The sequence below is a fragment of the Rhipicephalus sanguineus genome, chromosome 6, assembly GCF_013339695.2.
Source record: "Rhipicephalus sanguineus isolate Rsan-2018 chromosome 6, BIME_Rsan_1.4, whole genome shotgun sequence".
Taxonomy (NCBI): Eukaryota; Metazoa; Arthropoda; class Arachnida; order Ixodida; family Ixodidae; genus Rhipicephalus; species Rhipicephalus sanguineus.
In genome coordinates this window covers 115,093,527-115,118,459 of record NC_051181.1, presented here as the reverse complement: position 1 = coordinate 115,118,459, position 24,933 = coordinate 115,093,527, and the positions used below count along the sequence as shown (strand labels likewise).

The 24,933-nt window shown below is 44.2% G+C and overlaps 1 protein-coding gene across 2 annotated transcripts; it reads left to right on the top strand.

The window, feature by feature from the left end:
• Positions 1-29: 29 nt before the first annotated feature.
• Positions 30-24,338, top strand: LOC119396220 (transcription initiation factor TFIID subunit 3). Of its 2 annotated transcripts, XM_037663330.2 has the most exons (11): positions 30-460; positions 2,697-2,939; positions 4,291-4,453; positions 5,636-7,667; positions 9,289-9,312; positions 9,410-9,460; positions 11,773-11,982; positions 12,585-12,655; positions 13,784-14,072; positions 16,028-16,128; positions 17,967-24,338. In XM_037663330.2, the coding sequence occupies exons 1-11, from the start codon at positions 295-297 to the stop codon at positions 18,088-18,090; spliced, it is 3,474 nt and encodes a 1,157-aa protein (XP_037519258.1). In that variant the 5' UTR covers positions 30-294; the 3' UTR covers positions 18,091-24,338. The 2 variants fall into 2 exon arrangements, with proteins under 2 accessions (XP_037519258.1, XP_037519259.1); XM_037663331.2 differs by lacking the exons at positions 9,289-9,312; positions 9,410-9,460 and having other exon boundaries at positions 31-460.
• The last annotated feature ends 595 nt before the right edge of the window (positions 24,339-24,933 follow it).

The window sequence follows — 24,933 nt, the reverse complement described above, 5'->3', positions numbered from 1 at the left end:
AAAGTCGCTGGTGCTGCCCTCTAATAAACTTCAACAACGAGTTCACAGCATGGCGATTATTTGTCGGTGGCTGATGTGTTACGAGATTTGTTTCGTGTGAAAGATGCCGTGGTAATCGTGTTGAACGTTCGGACCAATTTCTGGGCCCCTCGGCTGGAATCGCGTAGCGCGGTGTGTGAAAGATGGCGTGAAAGGGAGTGCAGTACAGTGGGAAGATGCTTGGACGATGCACCTTGGCGTTCTACGGGAAAAATCATAGCGTTGATTTATTTTTCATGACTTCTTGGACGTAGAATGGCAGCTCTGTTTAGTCGTAGTGTCCTGAAGGTTTCAGTTGCTCAGATATGTCAAAACATTGGCTGGCACGCCGTGCATCAGTCAACGTTGGAGTTGCTTGCTGACATACTTCATCGCTATGTACTTGAAATCGCCAGGACAGCGCAAGCCTATTCAAATCAAGGTGAGCACGGTCGCTAGCTACTCGGAAATATCCCGGAAACACCCCTCTCGTGTCTTACTAACTAAACCTGCTCCAAGTAGCGCTTCGTTTTTGTGCGTGCTTGTACGACCTGCCGATGATGCTATCGAGCCTTTAACCGCGTGCTATTGTTTTTGTGCATAGTTTGGGAGCACCGCGAGGGCATTTAAATCTTGTTGTTCGTTGAATTTGACGGGAAAACGTCGGTATCACAGCCCGCGTTCTACTATCCCAATGGCCAGCATTCGAAGTCATGTCCTCTATCGAGTAGCTGTGCTGAGATAGTAGCTTTCTTCAAGGGATGAGCGCGCCTTTTATCTGTGTTCCTCGACCTCAGCTGTCTGCGGTCGCCAGCGCGTCCGAAGTGATTTTCACAGTAAACAAAATCGTTTTTTAACACTGCGCCGAATTCTGTAATCTTCTCAAAAAGGTGTTATATAAGTTTCGACTTGCAATCCAAATGTACGAGATTTAGCGGAACTGTGTAACAGCCCTGAATCGGCCCATGTGCAATTGTGCGAGTTTTACTCTCTCAATTTCTCAGTCAACCATAAATAAGCTACTTTTTCTTAAGTCATTCATTTGCTGTGTAAGCTTTTAAAAAGCTTCTCGATCGCCAATAGGGATGAATTGCTCTAAATTTCATATTGTCAAATGTTCTGCATTCCAGCACGTATGCTCAAATGTCAGGGCAGAACTTAGGTTTTTTTTTTTTTCTTCAAATGTCAGGCACACGTGGATTTTGCTCGCACGCGTAAAGTTTCGGTGTAATTTAAGCTCTATTGACGTCAAAACTAAATACTAGAGCTTAATCGGTCACGTTCTATGAAACTTGCTGAATTTAGATTCAATTCAATGCTTTATTTTTCTTTGTGTGAAGGAAAGGAGCACGAACAAAAAAGCTAGTACGGCGAGAAGCTCGGTGAGGTGGCTGGCCCCGTCCGACGACAGCAAAGGACACTTGGCGGGACAAATGTAGAGAATGCGTACTAAAGATGCTGCATACATGGTTTTAAGAACTGAGTGAAGTGGAAGGCTACATTATTCCTAGCAAGCAGTTATATCAAACTAAAACAATCTGCACAAATAAGTAATGCGACAGTGCAATACATTACCACTTAGAAAAGAGGCTGTAAATTAAAAGAAAACAAAACTATAATCCATAACGCTGCAGGAATCGAAGATATGTAAAAAGAAATGTTTGTCACGGGAACATTTCATGCAGTTCTTGCGATGTGATTGCTACGGTGACCGCTTTTTCTTGCTACAGCTTATTTAACAACAAAGGTAAACGATGTCGAATCATTTGTTCTCCATGTTAGTTTGTGTGACAACGCACAGTTCTGTATTATGAGTGTTGTATGCAACTCTGTTTAATTTAAGGTTGGGAAGGTTTTCCTGTGCACTGCCTTTCCTTTTTAAATGTAAATCATAATAGCATCAGGTATTGTTGTAAAGCCATTACTGCAGTTCTGTCTCAATCATTGCACCTTTTCTATGTGCTCTGCTAGTGGTATCCTCTTCTTAAAAAAGAAAAAGAAACCCTTGTGGACATTTTGTCTATAATCAATCAATCAATAAAACTTTTATGTTCACTAACACAAGAAATGTGAGAAAGATATTTGGACTGATAGCCTAATGTGACTAGTGGCTGGACCTATACAATATGCAACGAAATATGTTCAGGCCAACTAAGAGCATATAGCATACATATATACGCACATTCATCATGCACACATGCTTATAGATATTTGTTTATAATACACACACACACACATATACAACAAAAAGTGAATGTAAAATGTAATCATACCTCCTGACAAAGACTCGTGTTCGCAGGTCTCGTATAGCTAGAAGAAAAAACTTACATGCTAGTCCAGAATTACTTGCGGTTTTTGTCTGGGTGATTATCTGTAAGTCTGTTAAAGATGGGGGGCCTCTTTTTCACAAGTGTTGTGCGAACTGAGAACAAGGAAAAAAAAAAGAACAAGAGAAGACAGGATAGGGAGCCCTGTCCTGTCATCTCTTTTTTTTTGTTAACGTCAGCATTTGGGCGAGTAGCTGTTTCATCGTTAGGGAAAATTTTACAGCGTGACAAAAACACGAACGGATGAAATTCTTTCCTTGTTTTCAGTTTGTGCCACAAGTCTTTCGTTAAGCTATGCACCGACTCGCCCAACGTTACACCCTTCTAAAGACCTGTTTGTGTTCGCCGCAGATGGGCGAACCGAGCCCAACTTGGATGATCTGTCGCTAGCGTTCAATGACCTGGGCATCCTGCTGAACGAGCTCGAAGAGTACATTAACAACGTCGAGCCCGTGGCGTTTGCCAAGAGGGTTCCCCAGTTTCCTGTCGCTCGGCCCACAAACCTGCTGCACCCCAAACCTGGCAGCCGAGAGCTGCTGCAGAGGCCCGAGTGGGTGCACGAGTTCTTTCCCCCTATGCACCCTGAGCTCGAAGGTGAGTCTGCGAAAACTGTATATGAAACAAGGTCTCCAGGTCTGCCATATAATAACATAAGTGCAATGCACGCACAATTGCAAAAGCTTAAACTGGTTGGTGTAACCAACGAAAGGGGGATTTTAAGGGCTCGTTTTTCTTTGCTAGATGCAACAATAATTAGAATTAACAGACAAAAGCCAAGGAAAGTATAGGGATATTATCTGTATTAATTATGATGTAAATATGGAGAAAGTAAAGTGGACGAAAAGATAACTAGCAGTCGGCAGAGACTGAACCTGCGACCTTTGAATAACGTGTTAGTTGGTGTAACCAACTAGTTCAGCAAACCAGGTTTGGGCATTGCAGGCAGACAAGCATGGTACGTAGATCACACACTCGTTATTGTATCTGCTTATTATGAAACACCTTTGTGGCGGAAAAATGACTTAAATTTAAAAAATAGAAGATCGCACTTTGAGATAGAGTGAACGGTCACACACACACGCCTGCCTACGTCATGCGTGCTTCTTGGAATATCCATTGCCATTCTGAAGTAGCTTGCACATGCATGTGGGGCTATGCTGCTTTTAGATGCTACCCAAAGCAGAGGGCTAAAGTGTCAGTCCTCACATTGAAGCTCGTTGCCCGGAGGCATGATAACAGGACTATGCACTTTCTTCTAACGTGACAAGTAATGGATCAATTTGAAAAGTTCTGGTAGAAGTTCCCCCAGATGGCACCTTGTAGCTCACATTGTTAAGCCAAACTTTGCAATGGTGTCTGGAGAGCTGCCTTTTAGGTGCAGTAGTCAATGTGGCATCTGGCATAGCATCTGTACTTGTCTCTTTGCTCACAGATCTGTACAATTCCATACTACACTCACGTCACACTCAAGCCGGCTAGCCCAACATGCCACCTTACTAAGTCCATACTTTGTTTTAGATGTGCATGGCCTACTTCATTTTTATCCCTTCAAGACAGAAGTTCAGCTGCAGATGGAAGCTTGAAGCGATGAAGAAATCGTTGACCAAGGAGTGTTGCAGGAGCTAACGTTTCAACAAGTGGTCTTGTCTTCGTCAGGGCAGAAACTGTCTTCCTGGTTAATACAAGTCCTCTTGTCGAAATATTGGCTGCTGCAACATTTCCTGTTCAATGATTTTTCATCGATTTTTGTCCCTTGTTGTCCAGCCTCAGTGCCTTGCTTTCTCATGTGAACTGCTGCAAAGGATGATTTAACGATTAGTGTGATTATACGAATGTAGACATTAGTCAATCACTGGCATTGTGCTTCCTCTTTAGTCTTGTTCTTTGGAATTTAGTTTTGAAGAACACTTAATCCGCATGATCATCTCTCTGTCTTGTTTCTCAGAGGAGGAAAGTATGCTCTTGTCTCCTGGGTCGGCCAATGATGGCATGAAAAGAGACATGGCGTCCAACAGTGCTGGCGAGGAAGTATCTTCTCCCCAGGGAAGTCCGCAGCCTGCCAAGCGAAATTCCGATGGCTCGGAGACTCCCACACCCAAGCGTTTCAGGTGAGATCCTGAGTTATTGGGCTACTATTTAATTGTCGCGTATTTCGAGGTCATCTTGTTAATCAGCATTTTTTTTATTAGAACGAAAACAGGAAAGGGTATGGACGGTGTGGGGTCTGAAGAGAGTGCTGCTTCTGGAACAAGTGGACACAGTTGACTGCATTATGCAACGAACACATGAACATTTATTAGCAGCTTTTACACAACAGCTAATATACACACTAGAAATGCCAAATATACGTATTAGAAATGAAATTCCAGAAAGCTTGCTTTAGGCTGGTTGATATATGGTTTAGAGTGAAAACGTCCAAAATTTGCAGGACAAGCAGGAAGTCTTTCTCATTTTTAGAAAGGGGATGCAGAGTCACACTTTGTGACTCGAACAGCACCACTGCTGATGTACTGCTTGACAGCTGTTTTCTCTCCCGAAATACACAATGAAACAATAAATGCTGTCTAAATGTTCCCACTGCAATAAATATGCACCTTTAATTGCATCATCCCTTTGATGAAGCAAATAGCTTTCTCAGAGTGTTCACCTATTCTCTTACATTGACAGCGATTGTTGTTTCTACACAATGTCTTGTGAAGAGGTGGTCATCTGTTGTCTGCACCATAAGTGCCTGCGTTAGTACAGCTTGAACGAAAGAAGGGGAATTGATTTAGGGGTCTTTATTATTTGATTAGACACAGTTATAAGAAGTCAACAGATAATGTATCCAAGAAAAGTACAGAAGGTGTTATCTGTAGTTTCTAATCAGAGCATTTTAATTATGAGATAAAGGAAAAACTGATAAAAGTGGATGAAAAAACAACTTGTCGTATGTCATGTATCTGCTGTTAATGTTACTATGCCTTATTAGTATAAATATAGTTTGCATAGATGGTATATTTTTTTATAAATGCACCGCATACTCTTGCACCTTTCATCTTGTTGGTAATCTTCACGAGGGTGTTTCAACTCATTCTTCAGCTCTAGCTTCTTGGACACTGCCTGTTTCTTTCTGGAGTGGGCTTGATAATTTGCTCCTACATGTAGCATTTTCCTTCCTCATCTGTACGCTTACTGCTGTTGATATGTTTGCTCCGGAATCCTGGAGTATGGCTAAGGGATGAAGAAAGGCTTGCTGTGCAACTATTCTGTCGAAAGAGAGAGATTCAGAATGCTGCCTTACCTTGCAGGCTCTGCACAGAGGAAGAGGGCCAGCCCATGCGAGAGGTGACGAGTGTATTCATGACGCCCTCGGGCTTCATCTCGCCGGCTCGAGAGGGCAAGCTCCCGGAGCCAAGCGCTCCATCGTCATTCATCAAAACCCTGCCGGCTGGCATGGCCTTTGACTCAGATTCTTCGGACAGCATAGATTTGCCACACAAGGAGGTGAAGATGAAGGAGCCCAAGAAAACGATAAAGGTGAAGAAAGAGGGCAAAGATGGCAAGAAGGCCAAGACGAGCAAAAAGGACAACAAGGAGAACACGCATCTGAAGAAGACCCCTCCGCTTTTCGTCCCTTTCATGAGCAAAAAGAGTTCAAGCAGCAACCCCATGCTCAAGATTAAGAAGAAGCTTGCCAAAGGCCTGAAGCTGTCCAAGGAACTGAAGCTGTCCAAGGAGCTGAAGCTCTCCAAGGATGGCAGCAGCAAGATAGCCAAGATCAAGTCCAAGAACAAGGAGGGAAAGGTGAAGGAAGGAAAGATCAAAGAGGGCAAGATCAAGGAAGGCAAGAACAAGGAAGGAAAGAGCAAAGAAGGAAAGAGCAAAGACGGTTCCAAGTCAAAGTCGAAAAGCAAGAACAAGCTGGGTAACCCAGGGGGCACAGGAGGCTTGATGGCTGTGGCTGGCCTGACGCCAAAGCCTGCAAAGATTAAATCACTCAACAAGTCTAAGAATCCAACGACTTCAAAAGCAGAAAAGAAAGAGAAGAAAAAGCAGGCAGCTGCAGCTGCAGCAGCAGCATCAGAACAGGCCATTCCCTTCTTATTTGCACCGTTGCCAACACCGCCTTCCCTTGCACCTGTGGCAGCACCGCCCCCAGCCCCACCGCCTCCTGCTCCCCCACCACCGCCTGCACCGTCTTCACCACCGGCGTTGTCTCCTCCTCACTTGCCTCTGTCGTTGACGTCCATGATCCCTCCCTCCATGCTGTCGACCATGACACCACTGCAAGTGATGGCATGCAAGGCGGAAGAGGAACGGAGCAAGCTGAATGCAGCCGCCGCAGCTGCTGCTGCGCAGGAAACTTCAGCGGTCGCGGACGACCCATACGAGGACGAGCCACTTTCTCGCGAGGAGTCTCCAGAGCCGAGGCTCGTCATCGACGACTCGCCCGAGACGCTCAGCAAGCAGGAGAAGGAAAACCGGCTGGCCGACATAGAGCTGTGCATTGACGCCGTGATCCAGAAGGCAAGAGAGGAATCTCGGCTCGAAGAGAAAAGGGAGACCTTGGAGGCAGCTATGTCAGGCATGCTGAACCGCAAGCTGGAGCCGCGGGACGTCTACGACTTCACAGACTCCGACTCGTCGCCGCCACCGACGCCCAAGACTCCGGATTTAGTGGGCTCACCAGCTCCAAAGAAGGAAGTCAAGGAACCATCGCCGGAGCGTGTTCCAGGACCACCTGTTGTCACGGAACACAAGAAGTCTAAAGAGAAGACTAAAGGCAAGAAGAAGTCGGGAAAGAACAAATCGGCCCCGGGAACACTGTCCCCAAAGAAGGGGCTTCCAAAGACACCGGAAATGAAGGCATCTCCTCTCATAGCCCTCTCCCAGCGGGCAGAAACATCTCCAGAACCAGCACCCAGCTTCTCGGGCGTGTTTCCCTTCTCCCAACAACAGCCGCAACTGCAGCAGCCTCAGCAACCACCAACTGGTCCCCTGTTCTCGCCGAAGTTCCCTGCTTTCGGATCACCGCCCACTCAGGGTTTCCTGCCGGCGTTTCCATTCTCCTCACAGCTTCGAGCAGGCACGTCGTCCCATTTTCCGACACCGCCACTGTTTGTGCCACCACCTTCCTCCCGCGAAGACATGTCCCCAGCGTCCTCCCCTACGGCACCTCCCCCTGGAGGAGGCCTTATGGGTCCTGTGGTACTCGGTGGTAGTCCCTTCGCCGTCAAGACCTTGGCTGAAAAGAAAGCCATCCCACCCATTGTGCCGTCCACAAGCCGAATGGATGAAGACAAGCCATCCTTCTCGAAATCTGATAAAGACGGGGAAAAGGTGAGCATCGCTGTAATTGCCATTCCTGTTAACATTGGTGTTATATCATTCTTGTCTGGGCTATGGAGACTGCAGTTTTTAGGGTCTCTAGGACTTCATAGAACCTATATCTTCATTGGAATTTTGGACTTTCAGCTTTATGAGGCAGACCACCTGCAGTTTCATCTCCTTATAATAAATGCCTTGAGTGCACTTGTTTAATGCGTTCTCTGTATTATTCATTTCAAGTTCTACTCTGCTGCTGCTAAAGAGCAAATGGATTTGTGTGTTCAGAAACGCTTATTGACGTCGTGATTATTGCTGTTGGAAACTTTTTAGGTGTTTCAGATGCCACCTAGAGAGAACAGTCATGTCAACGATTGCATACTAACTTGTTTTGTTTCATTTCTTCTTTAATTAATGAGGCTTATGCAGGGTACATTCTCTCCAGTGAGCTTCACATTGTGGGTATCGCTAAGGGACCGTTTTCTCCGGTGTCCTTGTTTCTTGAATGCTTTCGTCCAAGAACATTAGCTGGTAATCTGATGATGTTGATACTTGTTGCTCAATAGCACTAGAGTAAGGACTGGCTAAAGAGCGCCAACTGTGATGTCACAATATATTCTTACAAAGCTCCAAAAATAGAGTTTGTTGAACACACACTAGTTCTTTTTCTGTAAGGCATATGCGAACAAAACAGTGCTGCCTTCTTGGTGCTTTGTGCTATGGGGAGTCTTCGCGAATTCCTTTGTGTACTGTGAGACGAGTGTTAGATTAGTTTACAGATACCGGCGAGGGAAGTTACTAACAGCTGAAAAAGCTACTTAAGAGGTGCCCCAACGGAACACGAAGAAAAAAAAAGACCAGGAGACGAAGGCGCACATTCTTTTTAAGATACTTTAGACATCCATTGAAATGGCATACTTGCATGTGCGGAGGGCCGTGACACATTACTGAAAAGTGTCAAGTCAGAAGGTCACATGTATTGCTTACGATGACAATTAAAGGTTGCATTGCATGTGTTGGATCGTGCCGGTACCCCAGAGGTGCGCAAATGTGTCAGTGAGAAACATCCTTCTCTATAAGAGCACAAACAATTGTATGTTTCAAAGAAAACAGGAAAGTTACGCCTTGTTCTTGCGAGTTTCGGTTGTGTTACTTTTGATGTTTACATGCAATAATAGCTGGACCTGTACTGTTATGGATCATAATCATCATCATGTGCCTGACTATGCCCACTGCAGGGCAAAGGCCTCCCCCATGTTTTGCAAATAAACTTGATCCTGTGCTTGCTGCAGCCACTTCATCCCCCCAAACTCATCTGCCCATCTAACTTTCTGCCTCCCCCTTGCGCGCTTGCCTTCTTTTGGAATCCGATTTGTTACTCTTAATGGCTCAATGACTGTTATGGGTATAAAGGATCAATTATATTGTGTGCACGGCTTACAGACATCCTATCCTATAGGGCAAAAATCGCAGTTCTAGAATACATTACACCTAAGTCAGCTTTCACGAATGCCGTGTGCAATGCTTGGCCTCGTTGCTGACTGTTTCGTCTAAGGCCCGCATGCAGAAAGCACACCTTACTAATCTGTGCTTTTTTTTTTTTCCCTTCTTTCCCTGTCCTTGCTTTCATGTCCAGTTTTCAATGGACAAATACTGGAAGGTAATGTGTCTCACACTGCTTTCTTTGCGCTGCTAGAATTCTATGTTTTTATCCCTTGCAAAAACTGCAGTAAGTCTCGTGTTTTCATTGCAAGCAGCCTGGACTGAGGAAGGGCAGGCTGTCGGCAGCCGTAAGACGTGTCGTCAAGGTCGTTGAGGACGTTCTTTTTTCTTCTTGTCAGTGCATGGGCGAGATGCATCTTGCGGAAACATAATCGGGTGCATGAAAACGTGCCTTTTTTTTGCTGGTTTCGGGTATTTATCACATCAGACTTCATTTTAATAGTAAATTAAAAAAAAAGGAATACTGATTTAGGAACTCTGCTGCAATCACTGCTGTGACTGTTACATACATGATGACAACTGATGAACAGGTTATGTAATTTATAGTTTGTCTCGGTGTGTAAGCAACAGTGAGAATGTTGTTGCAGTGCGAAGCAAAGTACCCATCACAATAGTAACATCAAGCAGCTTTAAATTTATGTACGTGGGGGGCTTTGTTTACGTGATGTATATGCAGGGAACGCTGCATGAACCATATGCCTGAAGCCTTAAAGGGGCCCTCTAACACTCTTCAACCCCCCATTTTTTACTCGTGGATTGCGTAGACTGAAGTACGGACGAACTAGTGCAGCAAGAACGGCAGCGATAGCGGCACGCAGTACGAAGTTATTCAATTTAGAAAATTCAAAATACAAGAAAAAAAATGCCTGCCCTCAACTCGATTTCCGCGGGGTCACGTGACCACATTTCACTCTCTGCTGTGACGTCGGATGGCGCTCCAATGAAATGGGCTGAAAGCTCTTACGTAGGGGAAGCTCGCACACCATTGTTGCTTCTCCTTTCCAAGGTATTGTTGACGTCGTTGCCATAGTAACAAACGTGGTTCCTCCTGACTTGTCAGAACTTGAGCGGGCGCTACTGCTTCGTAGCGAGGCTGGGGAGGCTTTGTCTGCTGTTCCTTACAACGACATTCCATGTCATTCCCTCTTCTCATTCTGAGAAGGGAATTTGTGGAGCGGCATGGGCGGTTAAACACGGTCGCCCCTACGCGGGTTGTTCGGTGAGCAGCCCGACTAGTTACAAGTGTGCAGCGACAACAATTCAACGAAGAGGATTACTTACACCGTTTCAACAACAATCATGAGCCTACCGCACATGCGGAAAGAGGCAGCTCGCAAACGTGCAGACGCAAAAAGAAGGAAGAGGGGCAAGCGTTTCATATGGACATCCGACCGGCGCAGGCAAAAAAAAAAAAAGAAAGCCAGAGCAACCAGAGGCGAAATGGCAACCGGCGCCTCTGTCGTACTTTGTGGTTGTAGTGATATTTTTTGTTGCGACGGCGGCTATTTGGAGTTCATTGAAAAAGCACAGAAAAGAAAAACGAAACACAATAGTAATCTCAACTTTGATGCAACGCCGTTATTACTTCTAACGTTACATTTATTCAATCATAGGCCAGCGCCCATCTTCGTCATTTCCGCCCGCAATAGTTCTGGCAAGCGCCACTACACGCTGATGCGGTCAGCAGCGATGTAGCGACTTCAACGCGTGATTAAAATACTAAATAATGTGATATCGGTGCTTAAACTTATGCTAAAATTATCCCCAGTCATCAGTCTACGCAACCCGCAAGTAAAAAATGGGGGGTTGAATAGTGTTGGAGGGCCCCTTTAATTTCATTGCACTCCAGCTCGTTTGGGATCACCCGCAAGCTTACTGTGGAGCTTCCCACATTACGTGGGTGTGCAGTGTGAACGACAACGAAGCCAAGGGGACCAAAGACAAAGAACTAGGATAGCAAGACACTAGCCATTTCTGAGCGTGTGTTGCTAGGTGTTGGTGAACCCTGCTGAAGTTGGGTGCAGACGACGACAAGCAATCGTTTAGAGCTACGTCTTTGTTTAGGTCGTGCAGTTAAAATGCGGAGAAGCAGCATACGCTTACTCAGACTTGGGCCTTTCGTTGTGAGCATGCGCGTCTCTTAACCCGCAAGAGCTTTACATGAAATGCAAAACCCCCTATGTACCTGATGCTGCTACTGTTTCTGAAAAGCCCAGCGATTCAATCTGGGGTGGTGCCCGCCAACAGAATCCACAATCATAGAGGCAACATTCAAATTTGTTAAACATCATTTAGCATCGTGTAATATTTTTTTCGGCTTGTATCGCACTTTTGCCAGCATGCCGTTTGTGGCTTGGAAACGCACGCATTGCCTCATGCACTATCACTGGAGAGTGGTGCTATTTGTAAGCGAGGCAATGATTCGAGCACCTGCGATCGTGGTCTTCTTTTTTTTCTCTCTCTTTTGTTGTTGGTGTGTGGTAAAGGTCATGTGTTGTGGGTGTGCGTGTCGTGTGTGCCTGTCTTTCCATGTGCTGTTTGCGGGTTTCTTTGCGTTTATTAGCGGCCTGACAGCGTCTAGTTTTCATGAACTAACCGGCGCTACTTTAACGTGCAGAGCAAAGCCAAAGAGAAGAAGGAGAAGAAGGTTGACAAGAAGGAGCATGCCAAGAAGAAGCCAAAGGAGAAGCCACCCAAAGAGAAGCCGCCCAAGGAGAAGAAGGAAGGCAAGGTCAAGCTGAAGGCTCCCGAGAAGACCAAGGCGGAGAAGAAGGTCAAAACGAAAGTTGGCAAGGAGAAGGAGAAAAAGAAAGGGAAAGAGGAGAAGGTGATTTATACTTTAATGCATAGACAGCAGATACACTTTGGAGCGGGGTGTGCCTTGGAGCAGGGTGTGCTTTGGAGCAGGGTGTGCTCTAGCAGTTGCTATAGCTGTACGTGAAAAAGTGATTTGTATGACAGCATGGGAAGTATTTTACCGGTATGCTGCTTGGAGTTGGAATTTGTATATCGAATGAAGCCCGCTGAAAATTTATAAACTGTTTTACCATTGTTGGCTTCGTAGCGGTAGCTTTTGCTGTTTCTTTAGCGCGCAGCGTGTCTGGATATCCACCTGTCCATAAGCTGTGCTGCAGGTACCATACATTATCTCGGTAATGTTTAAGGGTGCATTGATATTACCTGAATTTTCTGCAGCACTGGTAGCAGTGTGAAATGCTAACATTACCTAGAAAGAATCATAGCGCAGGTGCATCTTTTGAAGCATAATTTCGAAATCCTATACTGACTAAATTTTTTCCCGAGTAGAACCTTTCATCTTTCAGTTACCGATGATGATGAGGAGTCATCTTATTAGGACTGTGCTCATTTGGGTCTCATTGATATGAAAGGAAAGTTGGAGATTACAGTGAACTTTTTTTTTTTATGCAGAAGAAGGATGACAGCATTCCCAAGATCACTGTGAAGCTTGGAAGCACTCCGAAGCCCAGTGCAACGAAAATGTGAGTACCAATAGTCCCTCACGCTTCCCTATCTGAACTTCAACTAAGTGCACTGCAGGACGACAAAGGCCTCTTCTAAAATTCTCTAGCTTTTCTAATTAGAATATTTTGGTTAATTGCTACATAGGGAAATTGTGATTGATGGTGGAGAATGAAACAGCCTCCTGGGGAGAAGCCTGCATACACAATACTTTTTGTGCCTGTCATACTACATCAACCTCACTGATAAAAAAAAAAGTAGTAAAAACCAAGAAGGCTCAACCGTATTTGTTATATCCTTAGTGAAAAGCATCAGTGTGTAAGCACTGAAAAATTCGTAAATTTTATGGGCTGAAACCACAGTGTGATTATGAGGTATGCTGTAGTTGGGAAATCTGGATTATTTTTGACCATCAGTGCACCTAAATTTAAATACATGGGTGTTCTTGCATTCCACTCCCATTGAAATATGGCTGCCATGGTCGGGAATCAAACCCAGGTCTTCGTGCTTAGCAGTGCCATGCCATAGCCACTAAGCCATCGCTGCGGGTACTGAATTCATTTTGCTGAAGACACATCCAAACATTGCAGTTATATAGAAGGAATTGTATTAGTTTGCCTTTGCATACTACATACTTTACATAATTGCAACCTGGGCTGCGTACCATATTGTCTCGCATATAGCCCACACAAAGAAATACAGAAAATTCAGAGGTAAAGTTGCAGTGCGGCTTATACGCGAATTTTGGGGTGCATGTTGGCTTCATGGCACAGCTGTGTGTCAGTGCAAGGAAGGTGGCAATGACAGCGACGGCTGAAACTGACAGTAGGGGTGGACGGGCGAGTGATACTGGGGACTCAAACTGAGTGAAAATAAAGCTTCCACATCCTTAGAGCTTATTTAGTGGGATCATTTGTGTCGAAGTGTAAAATTAATTTACATGGTTGAAATGTGGGGGTAATACACTAGGATGAGTTTTTTTGTCTTCTTTAATTTTTCCACGAGTTGTTGTTGGGTGTTGGAAGTTTTATGCAGGAGCGTGTCATACGTGAGAAAATAAGGTACATCAAAATTCTTCCATGCTATGTATGCCTACTGAAGCTTACTGAAGTCGCTGGCTCTTAACCTTGCACTCCAACTGCGTGCAGCCTCTTCAAAGCGTTGGCCCAAGGCAGCTCTCCTCCGGACCCATTTGCGGCGTCACCGCCGTCCTCTCCCGTGCGAGCCCGCAGCCCATCGCCGCCAGTGTTGGCTCCCGTGGCCGCGCCTCCGCCGCCCCAGCCGCAGACGAGTGGCCGGGGCAGCAAGGCATCGTCCAAGGCCTCCAAGGGTGCGGCTGCCGCACCCCCTGCCTCCCAGCAACCGCAGCTGGCCGAGGCCGTCTCTCCGCTCCCCACGGCCAGGATGGTCATCACCGAGACCGTCGGCACCATTGTGGTGAGGGCTCGGAAAGCGCTACGCTAGCCTTTGTCCTTGCCTTTTTTGTTTCAGCAGGCTTGTCTGTTATACCCCTGACACACGGGCACACTAAAGTCCTTTAGGTGAGGGGACATCTTTCCAAAAGGCGTTCGTGCGCAGGTGTATGTCCCTCCCGGAAAAGTTCTATTGCAGGAAAGCAGATCCCGCATCTACTTTTCAAACGTAAAGGATGCTCTCTTGTGTAGAGTGTGCACAACTCAATAATGCTGCTTTTCAACGTACGGTCCCTAGGTGCGTCATAATCCCCTTTAGGACTGTTGTGAATATGTGTGACCCCCCCATAAATGCACTGTCGAGGCAATGACGTGTTCATCTGAGGGAAAGGAGCTAATCGCAGAGGCCGCGAGCCACCTAAAGAACTTAGTGCAGTGCCGTGTGTCATCAATGCAACTTCTTTCTGCAAAGGGTCCTTCAGAGCAACAAAGATGGCTTACTGCTAAGTACTTTAGTTTTTCCCATGTGTCAGGGGTAATAAACTGTTCTAATACCTCTTCCCCCTTTCACCATATCACTTCCCATCACAGCATATTTTTGCCCTTACATTTTGTTCCCTAGCTTCCCACTCTAAGTTCTACTGTGTGTTTCAGTTGGCGTATCCGAGTTTATTGCAAGATACTGGGTATTTTCTGGTCCTCTCAATACTCTGCAAGTGATCAGGGGAGGAGGTGTATATTGACATACCCACAGGACAATTTGTTCACGGCTCATTTGGAGTCATCGATAATGTACAGACATGAGGACCGGAGATCTGTTCATATTGTGATGAAGCACCAACTGGATGAAATATGTCACGCATGTTCGCAAATGTATAGTAAGGGCGCCCTCTGCCACAAAAAACTAAATCACTACACCCCCATGAAAGCAATTGACTGTGGGACATGGAGCTAGCCTACTGCTATTATTATGACAAAGAAAAAAAGGCAAAAAATTTTAAGCAGAGTTAGTCCCTCTGTCTGGAGTTTTGTCTAGATGGAATGATAGGAATTGCCAATGTTCTGTCCAGACGAAACAAATTATTAAAAACTGAAGTAGGTAGTATTCCATCTACATCAGATTTTTACAACAAAGCTTTATATGGCTAAGATCTGGGGTTTTGTGGCGTCGTCTGTGTGCAAAAAGTCCAGGTCATCATCAGGTGACTAGTTTCCTCAGGCTCGCTTCTGCGAGGTGGCAGTAGCCATCCATGCCGGAGCATGATGAAATGAAACCAGCAGCTGCTGTGTCCACGCTCTGCAAGGACACGTACTTACCTCAGGACAACAACAAACAATAAATAAAGTAATAAACAAAAAGTCCTACGGCCGTCATATTTTGATATAAAGACAACTTGTATTGCCCCCGGAAAGATGTCTTCCCAGCAATGCATTTGTGTTTGGAAGTGAAGCAGACTTTTAGGGGATCGATATAAGCTTGGTCTTTGTAAGCTGGCTTTACCACATGCTGTGTCACAGTAAAGCCTACTCATAAAGAGAAAAAGTAATCCACACTGGAGCACAATGAAATAAATGAACACAGCAGCTGCCGAGTAGTACATTCTATTTATGTTCTGTTTATTCTGTGTATTTATTGACATTCTATTTATGTCACCTATCAGCCGATAGCAGCAACTGTTTGACGACATACAGGTGGTGCCCCGCCCACCGAAGTGAGTGAGGACGTGTCCTCTGTAAGGAAGGAGAGTGGCACCTCTGCGCTCTGCTTGTGAACTCTGCGCGCCGCGCATGACTACAAAATTTGGCTGAACTGTTGACAGCAGTGTTTGCAGTTTGTAGGATGTTTTTCAGCAAGTTTGAGGGGTGGTTCAAGAGCCCTCTGACTACTTTGAGATAGGGCAGCCCTGTTTTACTGTTCTGGTGAAGGTATTGAAAGTCATAGTCACCATGCTTAACTACGGTCCTCCATCTTGTTTGCAGGATGAACGAGGAAACAAAATCTGGATATGTCCCGCATGCGCCAGACCAGACGATGGCAGTCCCATGATCGGCTGTGACGAGTGTGACGACTGGTATCACTGGTGTGTTGTGCTTCTTTTTGTTCACTCATCTTTGCCTTTCCAACATGAAATGTTCTATATTGTAATTTAAGTCTTTTAGTGGGAAGTGCTTGGTGTATCGTCATTTTCTAACAGTAGTACCTTTGACTGTGTTTCAGAGCTGATTCGAGCAATGCGTTTGTTATTAATGTGTTCGTGTGAGACTAGCATGCATGTTTTTTTGCGGTGCCCTTCATCTAACACCCCTTTAAATCCCTAAAGGAGGCCAGCTTGTTTGCTACCATAATTAATGTGTTGCTGTATAAACAGCTGATCAATTCAGCGTTTAAATCTGAATGATGTGAAGCTTTGGCTAGTGAAGTGTCGGCGACAGTGGCTGGCACGGTGCGTGGCCTTGTTGCCTGTAGCTTTTAGTTGTCCATGTTCCTCTCTAAAATTTAAAGCGTATTCCGAGCTTTTTACTTGCCAAAATTGCGATTCGATTACGAGCCATGGCGTAATGGGGGATTCTGGACTCGGAATCTGACTGGCCGCCATGGCCGGTTCTACTCCAGGTCACAGCAGCTGTATTTCGGTGGGGCAGAACTGTAGGGTCGAGCAACTGATGATTCTAGAGACCGAATCGAATATGAACGTGGTACACTCAAACCTCATTATAACAAAGTCTTATCTGCCACGAAAATAACTTCATTATATCCGAAAATTCATTATAAACGTTTATTTGTAACACTGTATCTATGACAAGACTATTCTTCATTTACTTCGTTATAATTGATAATTCGTTATATCCGTGTTCATTATATTGAGGTTTGAGTGTAGTTGAGGAAGGGGACCAGATTGAATACAGAATAGTTTTCAAGTATTTAACAGCAGCTTTTACAGTTTGGTGGGAAAAATTCATTTGAAGGAGATATTGCAAAAATGCCTATGTACTTTATGCCTATGTGTTTGCCTGTGTGCCTGTTTATTATGCCTAAGGAAAGAAGTGGAAATCTTAAAGGGATACTGAACAAAATTTTCACCCCCGAGATAAATGGCCCAATTGAAAGATTGGGTGCTGAAATTTGTTGAAACAACCTTCATTTCAGTCAGAGACTAGCAGAAAATAATGAATTTAATGCATTTTTCGCAAATTGGCGCGTCTAGCGGCCGCGCCGCGAACTAGAGAGGAAGTGACGCGAAACTCGCCGGATACTGACTCGCCAACCGTGCTCGCTGCAAAATCGCTTACCAATCGACATCGCAAGCCGCCACCCGCTGCCGCGCTAAAGCCGCGCGTCTCTCTCAAAACGTGTTCTCACGGTCGGGAAGGTGTTCTTGAGAGGAGAGGTGGAGAAAGGGAAGTGGCAGGGCAGGAGAGAGCGTGCCGGTTGCCCCCCTCTTGCTGGAGCATTTGACGTCACGGCCGTTGACAAGCGCAGTGGTGTGCAGCCGCCGCGCTCTCACAATCCACTAAAGATACGGCCAACTGCTCGAAATTACGTGAAATAAACGCTGTTTATAGGAACAGTCGTGTCGTCCGAGTCGAATGCAAGTGTTTTCGTAGCTTTTTCAAATTTTTGTTCAGTATCCCTTTAAGGGCTCGTTTTTCTTTGTTATACACAATATTAATGAGAACTAACAGACAAAAATGTCTGTTAGTTCTCGTTTATTATGCCTGTGTGTTTAGATACACTTCATGGAACCTTGGGTGGTTGGAATTAATCCGGAGTCACCTTCTGTGGCATGCCTCGTATTGAAGTTTCACCGTATACAACAATAAAGTTTAAATTAAAAAAAAATATATGCAACCCTGTTTAAGTGTTACGGGGGCAGTGACTTGGAGACATTCATGTGTTCCTTCCATCTCTTTGTGCCAGGGTGTGCGTGGGAATCGTGGTGCCCCCGAAGGAAGAGGAGAGCTGGTATTGCAACCGCTGCATTGCCAAGAGGCAGGGGGCCCTGGCCAAGAAGAAGAAAAAGAAGCACCGCAAGGACAAATGAAGTTGCGGCGCCTCTTTTCCCTGGGGACGGTGGCACGCACCCAGGTCCCGGAGAAGCACAACCCCCTCCTTATCCGCGCAACTCTCATCGTCGTTCCTCCCCGACCACCACCCAACCTGCACACGTTCTTCGTTCCCATTTGTCCATTTCGTTTGTCGGAACGCGCGCCACGATCGCGAGGCGACCCTGTGGGCCGCACGGTGAAAACGTGTTGACTGCACCGACCGGTCCCACGCGCGATGTGCTGCCCCCTTTGCTCATGTACTATTTTTTTTTCTTAATTAAAGAATCCTTTTTTTTTTCTTTTTAATGGACAGCCCTCAGTGACTTTGAGCTGTGTTCCGTTCACCTCGTTTGGACAGAAGAGAGACGGTCGTTTGCCTCCCGACTTCGGAAAAGGAAAAAAAAAGAAGAGTGGTGTCTCTTGGCGAATCCTGTTCCTCGCGGAAATAGTTATTTAGCGTGTGTGTACCCCGAGGGTAAGTGTATCATCGTTTACGCCATTCATCGTCACTCTTTCACCCTTACAGTGTACCTAGTTTTATGCGGCGCATTCGCGCTGCTCGTTTGTTATCAGTTGTTATGTGTGCCGTCGGAGGCACGCTGCTTGATCGGGAAAAAAAGAAAAGTTTGTCGACTCACCGTTCACTAATGTCCCCTGGTCTCGTACGGCAAGAGGCTCGTTCATCCGTTGTGCAACCATTCCTTCCATTCTGTTGCTTTCTTTTTCGTTGCATAATCTTGCCAGGTCCGCCAATAATAGTACGAGGCTGGGTCATTCACCTCAGTTACCTTGGTGCAGGACTTGTAACTAGGTGCTGGGCATGCTATTTTTACCATCGGTGTTTTAGTTGTGGTAGTCTGTTCGTTCAGACATTGTTAATTTCATGCGTTATTCTCGCGTACCAGTAGCCGCTTTGTGTTTAGTACTATTGATGTGTACAAACTGTTGTTTCAGAGCCCTTGGTTTAGTGGGATTAGCCAGCTCCCCCCCTTTTTTTTTTCCTATACCTGGTTAGAAAGTTATTAGGAATGGGGGTGTGCGAATATTCAAAATTTCAAACACGAACAGAGTAGTCTGTGCTGCTTGATTTGAGAATTTCTTATTGCAAGTTCTCAGGCAATCATTTCTTTAGAATATGTATCCCTTGTAATGGATCATTGGCCCAGTCGAGTTGTTTTTGTTGAGCAGCTTTTAGCCAGAACTATCTACCAGAACTATTGTATTTGTGGAAATAAATTTGTATTGTATTGTATTGGATTTAAGAGCTATCGACACCTTCTGAAGTCCAGAGCGAAGGAGCATGATGGACTGAGAACTGTTTCGAATGATCCTTCTGCAGGATAGCTACATAAACTGTACTCAGCAATATCAAGTCATTCACTAAGAATGGGTTCCTCTTAGCTATGTTGCCTGCATATGAATTTGGTTCGATCTGCAATTGGACCGGGCTCAGCATATTCTCATTCCTTATAAGCAATGTATGGTGCTTTAGTATGTTGCTTCTCTTCTTTTGCAAACATGTACAGTGCTCATGGATTGAAACGCGACATCAAAACTTTTAATGCTACAAGTTGTATGTGATAAACCGTGTTTGCACGATTTTAACACACCCTTTTTTTTTAGGGAAATGTAGCCCTCAAGTTTGCATGCACATTACAGTCAGGCTGAAAAATGATACTGGCATCAAGTTTTTTTCTTCAATTTTTCTAATGTAAGATTACCTGCGCATTACAATTGGGGGCGCGCTAGAATTGCGTCAATATGGTAACCGTGTTGTATTACTATGTATGTAGCTGCTAAAGGTAATGTTGCCTCTGATGTAAACGTTCGAGTCGAAATTATGCCAAAATGACACGAAGTATTTGAAATCGGTGGTAACGAAAGTACTATATACATCAACTAGCCCTAATTTGTTGCGTTCCAATTCATAAGCTCCGTACTTCTCGTAACGTGTTTCAGTAATGCGACTGCTATGCTGTCCACGATATTTCAAAGCTTTCATTAAAAAATTTACAAGGTCCATTATTTGAGCGTCTCATTGTGAAAGGCCTTTGCATGTACATATGTTAAACGTATATGAACCCAATTTCTTCACACGTCAAACAGACTGTGAAGGCTTTGCATTTGATGTCACATCAAACGTGAGAATGTATTGAACACTCCAAAGGGGTTTCTTTTACTATTCATACTCAATTAGGTCAGATTAGAAGTTTTGCTATTCGCACACCCCCAACTAAGAAGCACTTGCTACTTTGTGTGCGCGCATATTAGCGCTGGTTTGTAGCCCGTGTCACAGAATCGTGATGTCCTAAACCTTATCGTCAGACATAACTCACGTAGCTGGTTTCGGAGTGCAGCAGCTGTAAATATAGCATGTGCATCTATTTATTTGAACTTCACACCTTTATTGCTGTTGAAGAACTTATGCTTGGAGAGATTCTGCTACTGGCATCGTTTACGATTACACCAGTGCAGTTTTAGCAATGTAATGGAAAAAGCGCGAAGTTGGTGTTTCGTCGGCAATTGGATCGCTCGTGTGAAACGTCCAGTGTCCAAAGATTCGCACACATGGTTCATGCCAGTGTATCGTCGATTGTGTCGTGTCACGGCGGCTCACGTGTCGCTGCTCATGTGCTTTGAGGTTGCATGCACTCAGCACTCTCACACCTTTGAGGTTCAGTTTAGGGAGGTTTTTTTAATGGTTGTTGGTTCTTTCCTTTTATTATTGTTTCTACATGTGCATAGCGCTTTGTTACTTACGATGCAGACTGAGACCGGCAGTAATTCACTGTTGGACGATTGAAAATAGCTGTCAGGTCGAGCAAATCGTGTGATTACGGTTAGCCTATCAAGTTTTACGTGCATCTTGTAGCCTTAATTCGAGCAGCTTGAATCGATGATTTTCGTTATATAATTGGTTTCGGCCTTGTCAGTTGGAGGAGTTAGTTCAGATACATTCAGCACGAGACATTGACGAGGCTTGAATGGTTTGATATTGAGGCCACTGTTGTGCTAGTATGAAATTGTGCTAGCCTGCATGTCCACTCTGAATTGGACTAGCCAATGTATATGCGGTTTTATATTCCTGTTCTGATAGGAGTTTCATTGAAGTATGACTGGCTGTATTTGTCTACTTGTGTTATTATGTTCTACCACCCAAGGTTTTTTCAATGTGAGATAATGCAAGAATTTCTGTATGATGCAAAGAATTTCTGTAGTATTTATGAATTCGAATTGACGTGAGTTGACTCTACTGCCCGGGAAACCGTGAGGAGTAATTTCTCCCATACTCGGGCAGTTACCAGTTGCAAACGGTATCTAATGTGCACTATTATAACAAAATATTACAGTGCCCTGCTCTTGTAAAATTTTTTATTGTTATTTTCGCAGTTACCATGTGAGTGGTGGGACATATTGTGTTCTTTCAGAACACTCTGTCAAATTATTTTGGAAAATGTCAAATTACTTTGGAACATATTGCGTCTTAATCGTGCTCTGTGACTGCGATATGCATGCAGAAAGCAGAAACTGATTCACGGTTGCTCTACACTTTTGTGTGCACAAGTTGCCTGTCTATATAATCGAACCTCAGTGTGACAGTTTATTAGTTATAACGAAGTAAATCTGAAACATTGCTTGTCAGTGTGAAAATGTCACAAATGTGCCCTTGTAATGAATATTAAATACAGTGAATGATTTTATGCTGTATGTGGATTTATACGTAAATGAGGCCTAATAGTGTGTGCTGCTTGCAAGATATGATCTTTTTTTGACAACCTAAGGTTTCAGATTGCGTTGCCTTCACAGTGGAAAGGTTATTTTTTGTTGGAACTTTTGTTTGGCTTAATCCAGGGCTCCTCTGCTCACTGTTGTGTATTGTGGTGTAGACCAAACACCATCACCGTTAGCCTGCGAAATGCACGTAAGAGGACGGCAGAGTTCAAAGGATCTGCAATCATGGAACCCCCCAAAAACGTTGCAAGCAAAAGCCCACTTTTTGGTGCAGTTGGCTTAGGAGTGGCCTGTCCAAACGTGGTTGAAGCACCGAATATGATGGATGTTGCAAATGCGTTGAAATATTTCAAGTATTGTTAGAGATGATGGAACGAGACCATCAGAATCGTGCTTCCTAGGTGTACATGTGAGGAAGAAAAAGAAAGTATGCTTTTTTTTTTCTAGACTCTCAAAAGGAACTGCTGTCTATGTTGCCAAATCTGGAGTAAGCAGTTGAGTGTCGCTAATGTGTTTCGAATTGAGCATATGTTTTACAAGTTGTTGAGCTGCTGCAACGCTGATCGGATACTTTGCACGGGCCAGTAATTCTAAAACAGTCTTTTATTTGGTTTCTTTTTGTGTTGCTCGGATAGCAGTCTTTTTTGCTGCTTTTTTTTTTTGTCGTTTCTCACATGCAATCCCTCTTGATTGCTTGAGAACTGATGCATCTGGTATGAGATTCCTTGAAAATATTGGTGACTGTCATTACCAAGGATTACCAACTTAAGATTGTTGTAACTTTGCTTTTTTTGTGCAGTTTGTGTTAAATATCTTAGGTGGTGTAGCACTTAAACATAGAGGCTCTGATTCTGTAACATGGCTGTAATTTGTGCTACAGGCTGTTAACGTGGAAGAACTGAACATGTACAATTTTATTGTTTTTTTTATGTTGCATATGTTGATTTTAGCACTTTCAAACTTGTTTCGTTTGTCCAGTAGTGCTTGTATTAATCACTGTTATATGTGTATGAATTAAAGATGCTGCCACATCAGTGCATGAATTATGATGTTTGTCACATTCGTAACGGTTGAAAATGAATACTACTGTGCACTGATGTGCAAATGATAAGCCAATCAGTACAAAAGTTGGTGTAATAGCTGTTCCTGCATCTTCTAAATACATTGCAGCACACATTTTGGTCTCATGGCACCTGGTACATAGTTGGCACATATTTTAAACATGTATACGTTCCTGTACAGTAAAATTGCTGGTTGTGTTGACTTGGCTGGGCTGCCTTGTGCTTGCAGTTTTGCACGTTGCTTTCACGGGGTTTTAGGTTGATTTGAACATGCATGTTTTCCTACACCCAGCTTTCGAAGGTTGCTATGCTGTTTAGAAGCAGTGGATACATTTTCGTATAAGCTGCTTTTGCACTAACAAGAAATGCTTCTCGCTGTAGCCATAGTGGTGAAAAACCCACAGCGATTGTAAAGGTGCACTTTCCTTTAGCAGACAGAAAGGCTCTGCAACTTTCTTTTTTTTTTATCTTGTGGCGCTGAGAATAAGACGGAAAACTGCATGTGTTGTAATGAGAATGTTATATCTTAAACCAGTGTAGTCAGAAACTCTCTGTAGTGATTAGGTACTGCGGATGTAGAAGTTTGTTTTGTAGGTGTGTGGAATAACCGTAGCGTTTTGCCGAGTGCAGAGCTATTGTGTTTGTAAATGATCCAGCTGGAAGAAGAATGTGCGAACAGAAGGAAGCCAGGGGGTGCAGGCATCATTGGATGGTTTTTTTTTTACTATGGATTTTTTTTTCTTACCAGTTAATTCATTCTGTTATTATCAAAACCTTGAAAAAATTTAAGTCGGTGTACAGGCCCTGTGAATGCGCACGTATTATAATTTCATGGTCCCTGGCTTTTTGCTCGGATAGCAGGGCGAACCCCAACTTGCATGCTCGTGTTGCCTCTGCAACATGCCATTTCCGGAGAATTATTTTTCAAAGTTTGAGACCGGGAGCTTTTGTTTGTATTGAAGCTGAAGGCACGATTACGACAACATACGTAGGTGTACAATCACGTGTGTCGTCGTCCTTGGGGTTTTCACCTCAAAAATGCTAAACCAATGCCCAGTTTATCGTTCTGACTTTGTTTCTATGATGTTTGAATTCTACTAGCGACAAATGTGCATTGAAATGTCCTTTCTCATGCTGTGGTCCTTGCAATATGCCGACATGCCTGTCAAGGTGCACTGTAGCTTATATATTTTGTCCTTCGTGAAGTAGCACCCAGTTTACAGGGGATTGTCTGACATGCGTTATTTCATTGTGTGTTTCTTTGAGACTCGGCTACTTGATTTCTTTTTTGTACAACCTTACATGTTCATTATGTTTGCTCCAGCCTCTCAAAAAAGGAATGTATCATTCATGTAAAAGGGAAGAAAATCATCATAATCCCGGAACACACCCGCCATTTGTTCACACTCTGCTGTACGAACGACATTAAAGATATTTTATTCATTCTGTAAGTATGGTACTTTCGCTTATTTACTGCACCAAATTCTCTGCATTTCTTTCAATACTAATACACTTTGTAGGGCTACTTGGTGCATGATATTTTACTGAAACTGTGGCACAGCAAACTTGCATACAAGAGTAGAGTATACAAGAGATGAAAGAAGCGACACTGGTGCACTGCACTGGTGGAAAAAAATAAATTTCTTTGTTTTTTAACCAGGTGCCAGAAGCTATTTCGATGCGAAAAAACCAGCACACAATCGCGACGTAGAAAAGAGGACACCACCACAGTACTAAACTTGCAATTTTATGAAAGTAAGCCACTCTTTAATCGAGCCAAAATATTCAGCAAGCACATAAGCAAGTAATAACTGATTGAAGAGAGTTGAGGCAGCGATGTGTGCAGTGATGTGGTTCACAAAAAAGTTATTACAAGTTCAGTGCCGCAGTGTGGTGGTGTCCTCTTTCTTGTCCGTTGTAATTGTGTGCTGTTTTTTTTTTTTTCACAATGTTGAACCAACAAGCCGACGTTTTAAATATGTTGAAGCCATTTCAGGTAGTGCAAGATGTTTAAGATGCAGCAAGAAACATGCGCACATCGCGTTT

Coding starts and splice junctions, on each gene's coding strand:
- LOC119396220 (XM_037663330.2), top strand. CDS start 295: ATGGCAGCTCTGTTTAGTCGTAGTGTCCTGAAGGTTTCAGTTGCTCAG. Junction 9,313..9,409: donor CAATGGACAAATACTGGAAG/GTAATGTGTCTC, acceptor CATTGCAAGCAG/CCTGGACTGAGGAAGGGCAG. Junction 9,461..11,772: donor CCGTAAGACGTGTCGTCAAG/GTCGTTGAGGAC, acceptor TTTAACGTGCAG/AGCAAAGCCAAAGAGAAGAA.